General features: G+C 41.3%; 1 protein-coding gene across 1 annotated transcript in view; it reads left to right on the forward strand.

The window, feature by feature from the left end:
* Positions 1-18,024, forward strand: part of ICE2 (interactor of little elongation complex ELL subunit 2) — a 61,191-nt gene that overhangs the window by 19,859 nt on the left and 23,308 nt on the right. The window contains exons 6-12 of the mRNA XM_075273685.1: positions 1,953-2,069; positions 4,577-4,736; positions 6,435-6,589; positions 9,957-10,185; positions 10,909-11,373; positions 16,412-16,581; positions 17,501-17,630. Coding sequence (XP_075129786.1) covers positions 1,953-2,069; positions 4,577-4,736; positions 6,435-6,589; positions 9,957-10,185; positions 10,909-11,373; positions 16,412-16,581; positions 17,501-17,630 — 1,426 coding nt within the window. The remainder of the gene's footprint in view (positions 1-1,952; positions 2,070-4,576; positions 4,737-6,434; positions 6,590-9,956; positions 10,186-10,908; positions 11,374-16,411; positions 16,582-17,500; positions 17,631-18,024) is intronic.

The raw sequence follows: 18,024 nt of genomic DNA on the forward strand, positions 1-18,024 counted from the left end.
TTGCTGACCATGTCCATCCCTTTATGACCACAATGTACCCAACATCTGATGGCTACTTTCAGCAGGATAATGCAATGCCATGTCATAAAGCTGGAATCATCTCAGACTGGTTTCTTGAACATGACAATGAGTTCACTGTACTCCAATGGCCTCCACAGTCACCAGATCTCAATCCAATAGAGCATCTTTGGGATGTGGTGGAACGGGAGATTCGCATCATGGATATGCAGCCGACAAATCTGCGGCAACTGTGTGATGCCATCATGTCAATATGGACCAAAATCTCTGAGGAATGCTTCCAGCACCTTGTTGAATCTATGCCACGAAGAATTGAGGCAGTTCTGAAGGCAAAAGGGGGTCCAACCCGTTACTAGCATGGTGTACCTAATAAAGTGGCCGGTGAGTGTATTTTATATATAGAAAATATAAGCTCATAATTAGGTATAATATCAACAAAATTATATTATAGCATATTCATTAAATCTGTACCAGAGAGCAAACATGTATCAAAGGATGCTACAAATGTAACACTGTTATAATTCACATAGTATAAAACAAGGTAATATTTTTAATAATATTGAAACTAGTTGGCAGTCACTGGCTAAATAATTACAAATTGCAGGGCTAATATAAGATGGATGTTGATGATCCCGAGGCCAACTAATAGACAGCAATTGAGTGGAGACAGGAGTAGGAAAAAACTTACCACAAATCGACATAAACTAGAGAAGAATTGCGTATAGCATATGCTGTGGCTATCATATGAGGCCAGCATCAATATATGTGAAGCAGGATGGCATCACCATGCCGAGCACTATGATGTTTTATTGGGCTTAATGATATCAGAGGTCAGACCGGCGATAGCACAAATGTCAATGAATGGAGAATGTAAGTAAGGAATGTAAACACAAGCAGGAGGGAATACAGTACTATGGAACAGAAGGACTGATTGTAGTATCTGTAGTAGAATCCCTGAAGTTCATGGTCATTTTAACATGTCTGAGATAACAAAGAAAAATAATAAAAGTCAGGGTGGCTCAGTGGTTAGCACTGCAGCCTTGCAGCGCTGGAGTCCTGGGTTCGAATCCTGCCAGGAACAACATCTGCAAGGAGTTTGTATGTTCTCCCCATGTTTGCGTGGATTTACTCCCATTCTACAAAGACATACTTAAAAATAAAAAATAAAAAAAGCAAATTGTGATCCATCTATCTATCTATCTATCTATCTATCTATCTATCTATATACACACACACACACACACAATAACGGCAAAGCAGTCAAAAAGCAACATATGATGGTTATAAAAAATTTCCGCAAAGAATAGTATAATGGGCTGATCCCCTCTTCTGGGTTTTGGTACCTGTTCATTTAGAATTGAAATTGTGATTGAGTGTGTCTGGCTGCCTGGAAGTGGTGTGTTAGGGGGAGCCGTGTTTTTAGCACACTGGATTTGTGACTCGATGTACAAGCTCTAATGTGTTTCTCCTACATACACCAAACCACATGGACATTTCACTAAATAAACTACAATATTAGAATCACAAGTAAAGTAGCTCTTTATAGTCATATTTTTTGCTAGATGGTAAATTTTGACGCCCTTGAAAATATTAGAACAACAGGGGCAATGCAAACATGGTAATGCACCATTTTTCCATGTCTGTAGAAAGACCTGCACTTTCCTAAGCCTCCCTATATCAGCCCTGTGCAATGTAATTTAGTAGAGACCACTGATGGATGTGAGATCACATGGCCCTCCATCAATGGTCATAATTGGGGCATGGTGTAGTCTGTAGAGGACTTACATTTTTCCTTAACAAATGAAGACATTACATTACATTACTTTCACAGTACATTTGGTAAGGTAAAGATAAAGTGGTCAAAACCTTATATAAATGATTAGCTGCATTTGTTTTTAACTTGTAATATGGGACACTGCTTTTAATATTTCCAGGGGTCTCTGAAATTTGTGAAAATGATTTTTCCATCTGATGCTATTCCTCTGCCCATCTCCTATAAAAAGGTGTCTCAGATGATGCCTCCAATGAAGAAGGCGGATCATGTGCATGTGGTGAGTGAGTGATTATTCTACTTTACTGGTATTATGCTGCATTTGTATGTTTATATATACTATACCCCCGTACTTACATGTATGGGGTCTTATGGACATTCATCATAATTAAAATACTCAGAATAATAAACAATAAACATATATTCACTATCACCAGTTTGCTTTTTGGCTTAATGTCTATCTATATGGAACCACTTCTAAAACCAGTGATTAAAGGGGTTGTCTGGGATAAAATACAAATTAACCCCTAAACTAAACTCCCTCCCCCACCTAACTTCTAATTTACTTGTATATAAAAAACCAAAATTATTACCCATATCATGTGGGTAACAAATTCCATCCAAGGGAATGTCACCATTACTCTCTTTCCCCCCACACACTCCAACCCTATCAATACTTACAAGCCTTCCTGTCCGGGAACGGCTCCTCTCCTCTTCCTCTCTTCAAGCGCTTGCTGGAGACACTATGTTTGTGAGACATGCACGGAAGAGATGGCACTCTACTTCCAGGTACTTTCAGTGTGTGCGCATCGGCTCCAGCCTGTACACAGTGAAGGAGAAGGCAGGAGCCGTCTCCTGGAGCAGAAGATAGGTAAGTATGATGTGATGATGGGGGGGGGGGGGGGGTTAGTAGTGGGCGGGATAACTTAGCTAGGGAGACAGGGTGGAGGGGTGGATGCTAGTGGGCGGGATAACTTAGCTAGGGAGACAGGAAGGGGGTTGTAACAGAGTGAGAGAGGAGGGTGGGGAGCAGTGACAGGAAGATAGTGTGCAAGGTACACAGGAAACTACATAGCAGGAAGCTAACACCAAGTAAACAAATGCAGTAGATGCCAGAAATCAAAACAGATAAAAGTTAGAGATGAGCGAACACTATTCGAAACTGCCGTTTCGAATAGTACGCTCCTAAAGAAATAAATGGAAGCGGCCAGCACGCCAACTTTGCCGGCGGCCGGCCGCTCTACCCCCCCCCCCGTGTACGATGTATACTCAGTGTGAAGGCTCCGCTGCAGGTCCATAGGAATGAATGGAAGCAGCCAACACACAGCCTTAACCCCCTGCATGCTGGCTGCCTCCATTCATTCTAATGGGAGACTAAACTAAACATCTGTAGTAGCTACTTACCTCCAGAGATGGCTGGTCCGGTGCCCAGTGTGTTCTCTTTCTGCCTCTTGCTGCCGCTCCACGCTGGTGTTCTCGCTGCCCCGCCTCCTTAGTGTTTAAAGAGCTAGGAAGGCGGGGCTTGTGGCTTAGGATAGTGTGGGCGGGTACGGGGCAGGGAGACGTGACGTCTCCCCTCCCAGTACCCACCCACACTCTCCTAACCCGCCCACACTCTCCTAACCTGGCAGGGAGGGGACAGCGAAGGGAGAAGAAGACTGCAGCTGGACCGGCAGCGAGGCGAAGAACAGCAGAGCAGCCATCTCTGGAGGTAAGTGGACACCAGGGGGGACTAAGTAGCCAGAGGATTAAAAAAAAATCCTGTGGCTACTTAGTGATTCACTACACAGCGTGGATTCTAACAATTCTTAGATTCCATGCTGTATAGTGAATAGGATTGCTTTTAAAAGCCAATCTCCGATTAATAAAAAAATCCCATTGACTTGCATTGGGATCGGAATTGGGATCCAAATCGGGTTCGAATGAAAAATGATCGGAAATCGGATTTTAAAATCGATCCTGAAAAGTCAAGATCGGCTCAACCCTAGCTGTTACACTTTAGGTGCTCTTGGGAGCAGCTGTTACACTTACCAGTACCACTTCAATAGTGATTATTTTTTAAGACAGCACAATTGGATAGCTTTGTTTAATTGTCAATCTTCTTCATACACTGGTTTGGCTGAAATCCATAGTCTTATTTCAAGACTCTATTAGGCATTGTCTTACTGGGTTGCTAGCCATAGGTGGCGCTAGAAAGACAGTTTTCTCCCCACTGATAGATGGCTAATTTATATACTTTTCCCAGGAAGCGTTGCTCGTAAGACTCCCTAAGCCAGCTGGCCTCCAAAAGTCGTAGACATTAGCCAATTATCTGTTCTACCATTTGAAATCTAGAAAATTACAGTGATTTATTGACAGTGTGAATATAACTGAAAAGAATCTTCTGAGATTTTAATATTGATGACCTATCCTTAGAATAGGTCATCAGTGTTATATTGGCGAGGGGCTGACTTCCTGGCACTATTACTGATCAGCTTACTTAAGACAGCACAGCGGTCAGGCTAGTGCTGCGACCTCTTCTGGGTGAGTGATGTTTCATCTACCAGTCACGTTCTTCTACATCTCATTCACACACACGTGAACCAGATACAGCTGCAATACCAGACATGGCCATGATGCAGTGTACAGCGCCATGCCAGGTATACACTGAAGAGACAGCAGCAATTACCTTTGTGTAGTAGCCCCCTTCAATAAGATGAATGAGCATACGAGTTATATGTATACTTTTACTAGTGAGAGAACACTTGTTACTTGCTGACCTATGTTGTGTCTCTTGATTCCTGACAGAATGTGAGCTCTGATCCAAACATTTCCAAACTGGCCCCTAAATATTGTCCACAAGTCGTGCTTACTTCTCAGACCTTGTTTACCCTCCTTAATAACCATGGTCCTGGTTACAGTGAACAGTGGGAGATTCCTCTGTGTGTAAAGACTATTACTGGTATAGGTAAGATGTATTGAAGTACAGTATTTAATGGGGGCTGTGTGATTAAATTGTACATATTGCCAGTTAGAAGAAATTGGTTGTGAGAAATAGATATAAAGCCTGCACAGTTCTGTTCTTTTGATTCAGTTTTTTATTTCGTTACATTTTTAATGTCATTTATGAAGTTTTTGGTGGCATTATTATTTTTACCTCGATACCCTTGTATAATGAATTTTTCTTGGTGCCCAGGCAGCAGCTATGGACACTTAACAGTCAAGTTTATGGAGCTGCTTGGCCATTGTGCTGGGAACTACTAGTTTCACCAAAACGTTGAGTGCTAGGTGTCAATCCTCCACTGATCTTATAATCATTGCCCATCCTAAAGTCTTAGAAAAACAAAGGTGGCATAAAGAAAAAGTATAACTTTCAAAATTTGCCTAATCTATGACAGTGTGTGGCACTGTGGTCATTTTTGCACAGAACCATACCTGTGTGAGAGTAATGACTTTTATCCATACTCCTTTTCTCTTCCCCATAATCCTGTCTTTTCTCCAGTCTGTTTTTTTCTTTTCTTAAAGGACAGATTTCTGCCCTTTCCATCCTTTCCAAAAGGCTTTTCTCCTTCCGGCCTCAAGTGACAACTTTCCTGCAGGGAGTGGCACTCTGTGTTTTCTCCCTACCATCCTCTGCATGAGATCCCTGTCCGCCTTATGTCCTGGAAGGTTGCCTTTGTGGTGGCCATTAATTAAGGTCTCTACCCCGTCCCGGAAGCCTCCTTTTCTTCTTCTTACAAGGACAAGTCCCCTTCATCTGCCACCACCTTTTTTGCCTAATGTGGCTTATTCCTTCCACAGCAACAAGGACATTGTCTTACCATCTTTCTGTCCAGATCCCAAACATGCAAGTTAGCGTTCTCTTCATTGCTTGTATGTGGTCCAGGCATTTCAAGTCTAATTGCCTCTCAATGACCCCTTTGGTCGTTTGGAGACGCTGTTCAGTTTTCTTGAGGGCCCTTGTAATGGCCTGACTGTTTCCAAGGTTTCCATCTCCTGGTGGATTCTGTTTGCTACCTATTGGCTCAAGGACCAACTACCGCCTCTACAAATGACTGCTTATTTCACCAGAGCTGTTGAAGCCTCCTGTGCTGTTCAGCATCAGACTTCTGCTGCTCAGGTCTAAAAGGCTGCCACTTTAGGCTTCCTCTGCTGATGCCAGCCTGGGTCGTAAGGTTGTGCAACTAGCTGTGTGCGGAGTTGTTCACATGGCCATATACTTCCCATCCTATGGAATTGCTTTAGGACAGATCATGGTGCAGTTTCCCATGAAATAAGTGATAAAATGGGATTTTTGTACTCGCAATAATATCCTTTTCTCGTATTCATTGGGGGACACAAATCCCACTCTTGTTTTTGATGTTCCTGCCGCAGGCAGGTTAGCATACAGTCCATGGGCGGGTATAGCCCAGAGGTGGAGCCGACATCTTTTTCTATTCCTAGTGTCAGCCTCCTAGTGGCCAGGTCTCTACCCATGCTGCAGTGTCCTTTAATGAATAGAACAAGAAAGGATGTCACGTTGAGTATCTTTTTACTTTTCCTTCTATTTTTGGAAATAAAATTATATTAGGAAACATTTTTCATTTTCATGTTTATTATGATTGACCAGTTGGCCTGTTTGTGGGAACACTTGTGTCTCTGAAGTAACTGCTGTTTCTCCTGCCAGATGGTAAACCGTACAAAGTAGTATACATGGATTCCCCTTTTCCCAAAAAAGAGCTGAGCACAAGAGAGAGAAGCCAAATGTTTCATGAGGTTGTTTTGGGCACGTTCATGGTGAAAAATTCAATGATTCCTATGGAAGTTGTTTTACTAGACCATGTAAGTATATGTTCTGCTGCATTTGTATTGCTATGGACCATGTTCATAAATCATAAGACATGTTTGCCACCTTCTATCCCTTATAATTGCGCCATGGGTTAATACTATTTTGATGTTCAATAATTTATGCTAATCTTGCGACTGACAAATTTTGTTTTTGATGCCAGGAATAGCCTGAAGAATACATAAAGCACAGTGTAAGAGTCTTAATCTGAGTATAAAACAAGAGGGCATGAAAGCTTACCAGAAGTTTAGTTGCTGGGTCAGAAGACTCTTTAGACTCTAATTAAAGTAGTGTTAAAATTTTAAAGGGATTTTCTGGGCTTTTGATATGACCTATCCTTAAAATAGAAAATACACAGCGTACAGAGCCAGACGCTGATCGTCCCCTACACTGTAAAAGGCTATAGTGCATTACTGCCCATCAACTCCCCCAAGTTCACTGAGTAGTTTAGGGTGTAGTTTAGGGCCAGTGGCCGTTGCGAACAGCCGAGGAGTATCTTTTGTTGGAACACCATGATCTCATATTTATGATCTATCCTTAGGCTAGTCATTAATATCAAATATTAGATTATAAACGAAATTCCGTTATCATGCATCTTTTCTCTGGCCCTGTGCTAGTCATACCATTGTCTATTGGTTTTCGTCAGTGTGTATTGACCCACGGTGTTCTTTTTAAAGAAGACGTTCCTCTATATGCTTGGTTTTACAAGTAATGACCAATAAAATTTATCCTTAGGCTAGTCCATCAGTATGAAATTGGTAGTGGTATGATTCCCAGTGTGCCCACCAGTCAGCTGATTAATAGGGCCTGGTGAACAATAAAGAGTATATAGCATTTACTAGAATGCTGCAGCCCCCTGATCTCTTAGGGTACTGTGAGTTAGATCCCACTAATGTGATAGTTATAGTGTATCGCAAATATCAAAATCTCAAAGGATCTTTTAATGTTACCAACAAAGGTTGTCATCCATTTATGAAGGAATAGGAATTGGGCTGTGGAAAAAAAATTGAGTCAGAATCCGTGATTTTGCTTAGCAATTTCATAGCATCAGATCCCAGACTCCTTTGAATAGGGAATAAGTGTCCTTCATAAGACAACTAGGGTTGAGCGATCGTGTTCGGAAAAAATTGGATTCCGATCTGCAATCGAGAAAATTTCGCGATCGGCATTCCGAACACGATCTTTTTAGGTGCGATTGAGATCGGTAGTATTTCCCACAATGCCTTCACACTGAGTATATAGTGTATACTCAGTGTGAAGGCTCCGCTGCGGTTCTATAGGAATGAATGGAAGCAGCCAGCACACAGCCTTAACCCCCTGTGCGCCGGCTGCCTCCATTCATTCTAATGGGAGGCTAAAGTAACATCTCTAGTAGCTACTTACCTCCAGAGATGGCTGGTCCGCTGCTCTTCGCCTCGCTGCTGCTCCAGCTGCAGTCTTCTTCTCCCTTCGCTGTCCCCTCCCTGCCAGGTTAGGAGAGTGTGGGCGGGTACAGGGCGGGGAGACATGACGGGGGGACTAAGTAGCCAGAGGATTAAAAAAAAATCATCTGGCTACTTAGTTATTCACTACACAGCGTGGATTCTAACAATTCTTAGATTCCATGCTGTATAGTGAATAGGATTGCTTTTAAAATCCGATCTCCGATTAATAAAAAAATCCCATTGACTTGCATTGAGATTGGAATTGGGACCGAGATCGGGTTTGAATGAAAAATGATCGGAAATCGGATTTTAAAATCAACCCTAAAGACAACGCCTTGATTGTTGTTATCGTTCACACTGCTGGTATTTACTATGGGTCCAATTTTTTTCTTGAGGGAGAATATGACTTTCCAAGCTTGGGTTGGTTGAATTTTCTCAAAGTAGACAGAGTTACATTTAGTACTGTTCTGAATTTACACTTACTAAGCACAAATAAGATGATTTAGTGGATATATTTTGTTATGCAATATATTGTGCAATGAAGATACAGCTGGTACTTCCCATTTATTGTACAGTTATTTAGTCCTGCTCCACTCCTTGTAAAGGAAACATCTGGCTCTGTGGGTCCTGTATACTGTACATGTGGCTGTATTTCATGAATATATCTATTCAGCCCCAGAAAAAGTTTTTGCATAAAATAAATCCAGCAAGGCTAGAAGTTGTGGGTGTCTGCTTTAGCCTTTTAAAGACAAAGGGTCTGGCTGTGTAAGGATATACATGTATCTGTTGTTGCCAGAATGCAATGACAGGAAGCAGGCTTGTTCAGCAGCAGAGGGGGCATATTTTTAGGACAAAGACTTTCTAACAAAGAAAAACTATGACATTAAAGCGTTATTCACAAATTCATTTGTTAAAGCAAAATGGCTAAAACTGACATTGCAACAGGCAATGGAAGTATGTTTAAAGGGGTATTCCCACCTCACATACTCATCAGTCTTTACTGCTGTAAAATCTTCTTTCTTCCTGGTTTCTTGCATCATTTGGTGGGCGGGGTTTCACATGCAACCTGCCGTTTAGCTCCGCCACTAAATTGGCATGTAGCTCCGCCCATCCATATTGGACTATGAAGTACAGGCAGCAGCAACTCCATTCTGTGTTACATACAGAGACTGCCTGTCTCTGCCATAATGAACACAATTGAATTAGCTAGCCTGATAACTGGGAGAACAGAAGAAATGAAAGCAGCTCCTCTCCCCTATCTGATAGCAGGACCTAGGTCACGTGGTGTAGACACAGGAATAGCTAGATACACAGGCTTGCTCCCGTGCACTTAGCGCTCCTCCCTCCCCTGAGAGCAGCAGATACATCACTTGACTCATGAGCAGCTAAGTCAGGGCTGTGGCCACAATGAATTGAATAAAGTAAGATAGTGGACAAACAAAGCAGTTTTGCTGAAGCAGTGTATTTAGGAAAAGTCTTACATCCACATTAACAAGCAGTATAGATAGGACCCTTGTGATGGGACAACCCCTTTAAGGCTAAGGCCCCACGGGCCGGAAACGCAGCGCTAAAAAACTGTCTATATTTGCATCTGTTTGGGCAACCATGTGTTGCTGTCTCTTTCCTGTGGATACGGGGTATCTTACTGTGCCCAGACAAGCCCTTCAAAAGTGCACTTAAAACTGAACATGTAACTTCAGACTTATGACTTCTAAGTAAGATTCTATTAAAACCATATTTAATTGCATATAATGAATTATGTTTTATAGCATTTCTAGTGTCGGTATGATCTCTACCCCTTTCCCCTCATTATTTTATTTTGATTTTTATTGTTGTAAGTCAGTTAGTTAGCTATGGCTTGCGTTCCTCATTTTATATTAACCCATGTGTCACTGCCCCTTCATTTCTCTTTTTTTTTCTTTTTTTTTTCCGCTTGCAGATTCATGAACATAGCACAGGTAGGAGTTTGCCACAACAGGTTAAGGATTTTGACACCGATGTGACAGAACTGGAAACTTTTGGATCTGTGGATAAGGATACAAACTCAAATCCAGCTTTATCTGATTCTGAGTCTCCGGAGTCATTGCCGTGCTCCATTAAAAATTCTCTGCTAGACAAATTGAAAATTGAAAAACAGATCATCAAGAGGTCAAACCCAGCTAACATTCGTAAGAAACCTGATTCTTATATCTGTGTACCTTGTCAAGTCTCTCACTTTAAGGGTGCATTCACACTGAGTAAACGCTAGCTTATTTTGTAGTGTAAAATTACACTTGTAAATTTTGCTATCCCATTGACTTCAATGATATTTTTTTACACATTTAAAAATACGCCTGTAAAATATCATTGAAGTCAATGGGATAGCAAAATTTACAAGTGTAATTTTACACTACAAAATAAGCTAGCGTTTAGGCTACCTTTACACTGCCTCCAGGACATCCACTTTCCCTTATCTTTTTCTTTTCTTTTTTTTCTTTTTTTTTTTTTTTTTTTTTTATTTCTTGAAAATTCTATATGGATTTTGGTACAAAGTAGAAATAAAACCTACCTAAATTTTTCTTAAAGTGGTTTTCCAGGCAATTTTTTAAAATGTGTTAGTGCTATTAATGGGTTAATAAATGCACCCATTTACCTTTTTAGAAGTGTTTTGGGTGATTTCTAGGTGTTTCTGGGAGCACCTGGTATCTTCTGCATTTGTTTACATTTTTGTTATTAAATGACATGTTTCAGAATGCATATTATTACTTTATAAAGAATTTTAATTGCAGAAGCTTTAGATTACCTTTAATGGGGTGGATTTATTATGGTTGTTTCGCCACACCCGATCACTTCTCATGTACATGTAGTCTGCTTTTCTTTTTGCAATGCCTGATATGTTTTGCGTTATAAAGGTCTCAGTTCAGATGAAGACAACAATGTGAAGAAAAAGAAGTTGAACAACGAAAGTGAGTCAGATACAAGCATTAACACTAAGAACCAGTTGAGAACAAGGGCTCTGTCTTCTACTGTCATCCAATCCACCAGCAGCTCTGATAGCGACTCAGATGATGGCAAACTTGTGATTGATATTGACTGTAAAATGAACAAGTGCAGCAATGTGGCAGTCACACCTTCTGCGAATGACACTGCAAAGGCCCCTAGGCAGAAAAAATCTACTAAGAAGATTACTAAAGATGTTGATCCATTGGGTCAGATTTTGAAGATGCAAACACAACTTCTAAAAGCAGGCACAAAGAAAGTGGAACAGACAAGTAATCAGTCAGCACAACATCCACCCAATGACCAGCAGACTCTCTCAAGTTCATGCCTGGAGTCCCCGGGGATGGTGGGAGGTAGTCCCTCCAATACTACTAAATGTAAGTGTCATGATTAAAGCTGAACTCCACAGTTCACTCCAGTGTCCCATTCCCTCATGTCACCCTCAAAGGGATCCAGAGCAAAACATCAGTGATGGATATTTTGTGATTAACTACAAAAATTTCACATTTTTAGTTCTTATTGTGTTGTAATTGGAAGAATAATTGACCAGTTTAAATTCACAAAAGACCAATAGTAAAACAGTTTTAACCTTTTTCCTGCCAAGAACATATCCCATACATCCTGTCAAGGAGGCACTTCAGTAGGCAAGGGCGTTTAAGCCATGTCCTTGTTACTAATGACTATTTCAGGATCTAAAAATCTATGAATATTGGATGTAAAATAAGACTAGGATCACTATTTTGTTATATAGTCTGATACATAGTCAATCAAAGTGGAAACTGCATATACATATGCTCTTATTGCTGTTACTACAGGCTCTATCTCAGGCTGTATAGCTGCTAGAGACACCTTTTGTGGCTATTCGTCTCCTACCTTTCGTCGTCTTCTCCGCGCCACCGTTCGCCTACAATACCGGTTCTTGTCGGTATGTAAATATGAGTTCTTTTGCAGCACTGGGTCGGGCCCCAGCGCTCAGACAGCTCTCTCCAGCGCCGCCTCCTCTTCTTCAGCAGCGTCATCCTCAGCCTTTTCTTCCAGCGATGGCTTGTAACTTCTAGGCCTTGGGCAGAGCAGACTGCGCATGCCCACAGGCCACGAGAAAATGGCCGCTTACAATGCTGTGCAAGCGGCCATTTTCTCGTGGCCTGTGGGCATGCGCAGTCTGCTCTGCCCAGGGCCTAGAAGTTACAAGCCATCGCCGGAAGAACAGGCTGAAGATGACGCTGCTGAAGAAGAGGAGGCGGCGCTGGAGAGAGCTCTCTCGCAGCATTGGGGACACCCCCAGTGCTGTCTGAGCGCTGGGGCCTGCCCCCAGTGCTGCGAAAGAACTCATTTAAATACCAACAAGAACCGGGATTGTAGGCGAACAGCGGCGCGGAGAAGGCGAAAGGTAGGAGACGAATAGCCTTTCTTAAGGCTATTCCGACATGGTACCTACAAAAAAATTGTGTCTGACTGATAGGATCCCTTTAAAGCCAAATTTCTAGTTTCAAAAGAAATTTAAAAAATCTCTCAAACTGCTATACAGCCTAAGCTAAAGACATGCAAATTTCTGTTACTCCCAGCACACCCTTATCATGTAAGTGGAGGTGTTAGGGAAGAACGTCTCAAAGCCTCTTCATATGTAATAGTTCACTTTACTCCCAAGATCTTGCAATAGAACACAACTTTGTTGGTACATATCAATAGATATCAAGCTTGTATGCAAATTGTCAACATAAATTATCAGGTATATATGTAGAATCCCCAAAAGAAGTAATTATGACTGTTAAAATATTAGATTGGGACATTTCATTCAAAATCTGACCTTCCACCAGACTCCTTTTTTTCACATTGGCTGAGGATCTGGGTTGAAATTTCTGTATCTCATAGTTTAACAGCAGTTATTACTATTTTGTATGATTTTACATATATGCAAACTAGCAACACAGATCATCAGGCATATAAGTCAGATCGCTGAGGATGGGTACCAATAAAGTCATGTTCTGTTGCAAGATCTTGAGAGTCTGACAGGCTGCAGTGAGAAGAGGAGAAACCTAGATTCTCTCATCGCTGTATTGTTTTTGGGTTTGTTTGCGTTTTTTTTTTTTTTTTTTGGGGGGGGGGGTAACAGAAAATGAGTGACAAGATGAGCACATGGTCATCTAAGATCAGAACCCTGTCATTTACCAGCATCTGGATTGTGATGTCAAATAAGTTGCAGCTCACCACTCTCAGACAATAAAGGTTTTTAAAGCAAGCTGCAGCGGAAAGCTTTTAAAGGCTGTCTAAGATTCCTTTTCCATTTCACAGTGGCCTCTGCACAGTATAATGCTCCATAGAGGCCCCTACACAGTATAATATGCTCCACAGTGGCCTGTGCACAGTATATCCTTCACAGTGGTCTCTGGGTATGATATGTTCCATGGAATCCAGGGGGATAGAAAAGCATATACCTATTTAAGCCCTAATGTTTGAATGCAAAAGTTGGTTGGCATATTTCTGCAGTTTTGCTATAACTTTAAAGAACTTTCACCACCTCCACCAGTTCAAGTTCTTAGCATCTGTTAACAGCCCTCCCTCCACTGATTCCAGCACAGTTGGAATTTTCTAGTCCCCCACCATTCCCAAGTAACAAGTGCAGTTAATTTTCATGCCTGATGTACTAATTCAGCTCTGTAACGACAGAAGGGCGGTGTCAGGCAGGGGGGCATGACTCAGAGTTCTAGTCAGAAGCAACCAGAATCGCACCCTTGCCTGCTCCTGGATGACACCGCACTTCTGATAGTACAGAGCCTAAATAGCATATCAGACACCAAAACTTATAGCATTGATTGCTCAGGAACGGTGGGGGCTACAGAAAAAAAAATCCAACTGTACCAGAATCAGTGATGCAGCAACTATTAATTTATGCAAAGAGCTTTTCATGTTGGAGGTGGTGGAAGGTCCTCTTTAAAGTAATTTTCCAGAACTTTATTGTTGATGACTTCATGTGCTTTAATGCATTTTTTTTGTGACAAAGTTACATGAAGGTGGACATGACTGTACAGACCCTATAAAAACAACTTTAGTCTGCTTTTAGGAAATATATACAGTTTAGGGTTGCACTTAATATTCAGGGTGTGTAATCCCTGTATAAAGTAGGTTTTTACTTTACAAAATGTTTATCAGTACATGTCAAAAGTGTGATAGCTATCCTTACTACCAGAAGTGGAAAATGCTACATAGACATATGCTACATATGACTGCAAGGTCACTTCTGATTTCTGATAGTAAGTCTATGTTAGTATTTCTCAACCTTTTCAGGCTTGGGGCATCCCTTCCAAATAATTTTTACCAAAAGGCAAAAAAATACAGTTTTGATCTGTTTGTTTTTTTAACAGTTTTTGAAACTACAGATGGAACATAAGTTTGACTTAAATTGTAACTGCATCACATCTGCACCATCCTATATTTTCCATCCATCACATACAAAAAGTTACCTGTTACTACAACCAAGCTCCCTTAGAGGCCCCACATAGTACCATTCTCCCCAGTGCCCCAACACACAGTATATGCTTTCCAGTAGACCACAAACACCTAAAAATGCTCCCTACTGGCCCCCAGGCAAGTAGTTATACCCCCCAGTGGCATGTAATAATGGTCTCCAGTAGTTCCCAGACAAATAGTAATGTCCTCCACTGGCCTCCAGACAAGTAATAATGTTCTTCAGTGCCCCCTAGGCAAGTAACAATGTCATCAAGTGGTCCTCAGAGAAATAATAATGTAATACATTGTCCATAATAATGTCCTCCATTATCCCCCAGGCAAGCAATAACGTCCTTCAGTGGTCCCCATTTAAGCAATAATGTCCTCCAGTGGTCCCCAGTCAAGCAATCATGTCCTCCATGGGCCCCCAGACAAGTAGTAATGTCCACATGTGGCTTCCAGGCAAGCAATAATGTCCCACAGATAAGTGACCCACAAATAATTAGTATCTCCACAGACAAGTATTAATAATAATACAGTTTATTTATATAGCGCCAACATATTCCACAGCACTGTACAATTTGTAGGGTTGAAATACAGACAAGAAAGATACATTACAAAGAAATAGACACTTCGCACAGTGGGACTGATGGCCCTGCTCACAAGAGCTTACAATCTATGAGGTAGAGGGGGTGACACAAGAGATAGCAGGGGCGGCATCGGAGGTAGCATTGCTTATACAGAGGTCAGACAATTTTGTAATAGAGGTTACTGTCATTACACAAACATAAAACTGTATGAGCTGTCACCAGTTGTGTCCTTTAATGTGCAGATGGTGCTTGGACATATAAAGTTAGCCAGATATGGCATCATATCACATAGGGTAATGGGGGAGCTGGAACAGAGGAGAGTTAATTTTAGGGATTCTAATGACGGTACAGAAGGGTTTACATTAGGAATTGTGATAGGCCTGTCTGATAAGATGTGTCTTTAGTTTACTCTTGATGCTGTAGAAATTGGGAGTTAATCTGATTGTCCAGGGTAGAGCATTCCAGAGAAGTGGTACAACTCGGGAGAAGTCTTGTATACGAGCGGGGGAGGTTCTGATAATAGAGGATGTAGGTCTTAGGTCATTGAGTGAACGGAGAGTACGGGTTGGGCGGTAGACAGAGATGAGGGAGGAAATGTATGGAGGTGCGGCATTATGGATGAGGGTGATAACTTTATATTTTATTCTATAATGAATGGGCAGCCAATGTAGCGACTGGCACAGACCAGAGGCATCGCTGTAGCGTCTAGCCTGATAGATGAGCCTGGCCGCTGCATTCAGAATAGATTGTAGAGGGGGGAGTTTAGTGAGGGGAAGACCGATTAGTAAGGAGTTACAGTAGTCAAGGCGAGAATGAATCAGAGAGACAATAAGGGTCTTTAGTGTATCTCTGGTGAGGAAAGGTTCCAGAGATGTTTTTAGGGTGGAGGTGACACGAGCGTGCGAGTGATTGGATATGTAATAATGTTCCCAGTGGTCCCCACCCGATATCCAGCTTTATAGGTTTTGTTTTGTTTTAAATTCTGATTTTATTAATAATTTTTACAATTTATAATACAAATTAAGTTCACAAGAAAGGTAGTTACAATCCAGCTCTATAGGTGTCATATTACAGCTCAAGGTTTTGCAGAGGATTTGTAGTGCCATGCAGGGGTGCAGAGGCCTGGTACAGACTTTGCATTAGTGCCTAAGAGCTTCACGTAATGCCTCTGCTTCTATTTGCAAAAGGTCTTTTGCAAAGTGGATACAGATATTTAAAAAATGCAAATTACAAATGGTACCCCACCTGTTCAATGACGTTATTCCTGACTTTGAGATCCTTTTTTTTTTTTTTTTTTTTTTTAATTAACTTTATTTGATCTTGTCCAACATTGATAGTTTACCTAAAGTAGTAAATTCTTGAATGTGTTCTCTTATAGACCTGCTTTCCAGTGATCTCATGGCCTTACAAGAGGATGCAGCAGAGTTTACTGTGGAACCTGAAGAAAACTGTGCATATAAACTTTTTAGCCTGGATGATATACTGCTGCTGGTTAAGAGTACTGTGCAAATGGTAAAGACTCGATCAGGAAAAAAAAAAGTCAAAAAGGTTGGTTGGTTTTTACAGATCATCTTTAAAATCAGGCTTTTTTGGTGTTTCAGGTGACTTTTTAAAATGAGCTGTCTTGTACTTACAACAGTAATGACACTCACTATATCTGACCATTATATGATTTGTATTCTGAATTTTCATCCGCCCAGTTTCTTATTGTTGGGTTTCCTTGAGCTGATGGATGGAGACAAGCTGCTAAGACGTATCCTATGCACTACACATAAAGGAGGGCAACATCTCCTCTATCTGTAGAACAATCTCATACGTAGCAGCATGGAGGACATCATATAATAGTTATGAGCAATGTAGATATTATTTCAGCTGTGGGAGGAGACTTTGAGGCACGTTCAGCGTCTTTGTGTGTTTGCTTGCCTTGATCTCAATCCAGCAGCTCCTCGCCCTACTCCTACTCTGTTTTCCATGAACTTCATATGTAACCTCATCCTTCTGTGAGATGCTGACATGTCTTCACTGAAAATCATCAGCAGTAAATGGAGAGGGAGTGATCAGTGGACAAGAGGCAGCTGATAAATTAGAAAAGAGGCATTTTTCTCTACTAAAATATATTCATTTTTACAATTACTTTGTGCCATACACATGAATGCTAAGGACAGTGTGTATGTGTTTTCAGTAGGGAGAGGCACTTAGGCTACTTCCAACATACCCTGATCCTTCATTCTCTCAGCAACTGCCATACCCTTCATTGACTGCCCAAGGCTGGACAACCCCTTTAAACCATTCTTCATACATGTGTTGTCAGGGGAAAGTCATGACAACCGCACACACATGAGATGGTTGGTCGGTCCTGCGAGCATTGAGAACAGCTGTGTGCAGTTTTTTTCCCTAGTAATACTGATAAAATAGCTTTACTTATGTATCTGTCTTTTACTCAATTGCCATTTTTGTTCTGTATTAGCAATTACCAGTTTTTGTGCTGACCAAAGTGGATTACCAGACTTGCTATGGCGTGGAGGCACTGACCGAGAGTGAGAGGTGTCGGTTGTGGACTGAAAGCCTTATACACTCTCAATGTGAGCTGTATGTTGGTGAGTTAAAATGTCCCATTTCAACTTCTTATCCATGACATTGATAGTCTTAGAGATAATAAATGATAATATTTTGTGTATTAAAATATCTTAAGTATACAGCATGAAGAAAAATCTATGTGCTACTGAGTAATTCTCATGGAGGGAATGATGGGACCATTACCAGGCTTGTAAGGGGAGCAGGTATTATAAATGACAATTCTTTCAAACTGGTTATCTAGCTCTTTAGTACAGGTGAGGCAAATCGAATCTGCTAACTTGGAAAGAAACAGATTCTTCATGAGAGCAGTCAGACAAGGGGTTCTCGAAATGGCATTATTAATGTCTTATCCTACTATCTGATCTGGGTGGGTCCAGTTCTCAGTGTCTCCACTGATCAACTATTTGAAGGGGC

Source organism: Leptodactylus fuscus, chromosome 5 (genome assembly GCF_031893055.1).
Source record: "Leptodactylus fuscus isolate aLepFus1 chromosome 5, aLepFus1.hap2, whole genome shotgun sequence".
Taxonomy (NCBI): domain Eukaryota; kingdom Metazoa; phylum Chordata; class Amphibia; order Anura; family Leptodactylidae; genus Leptodactylus; species Leptodactylus fuscus.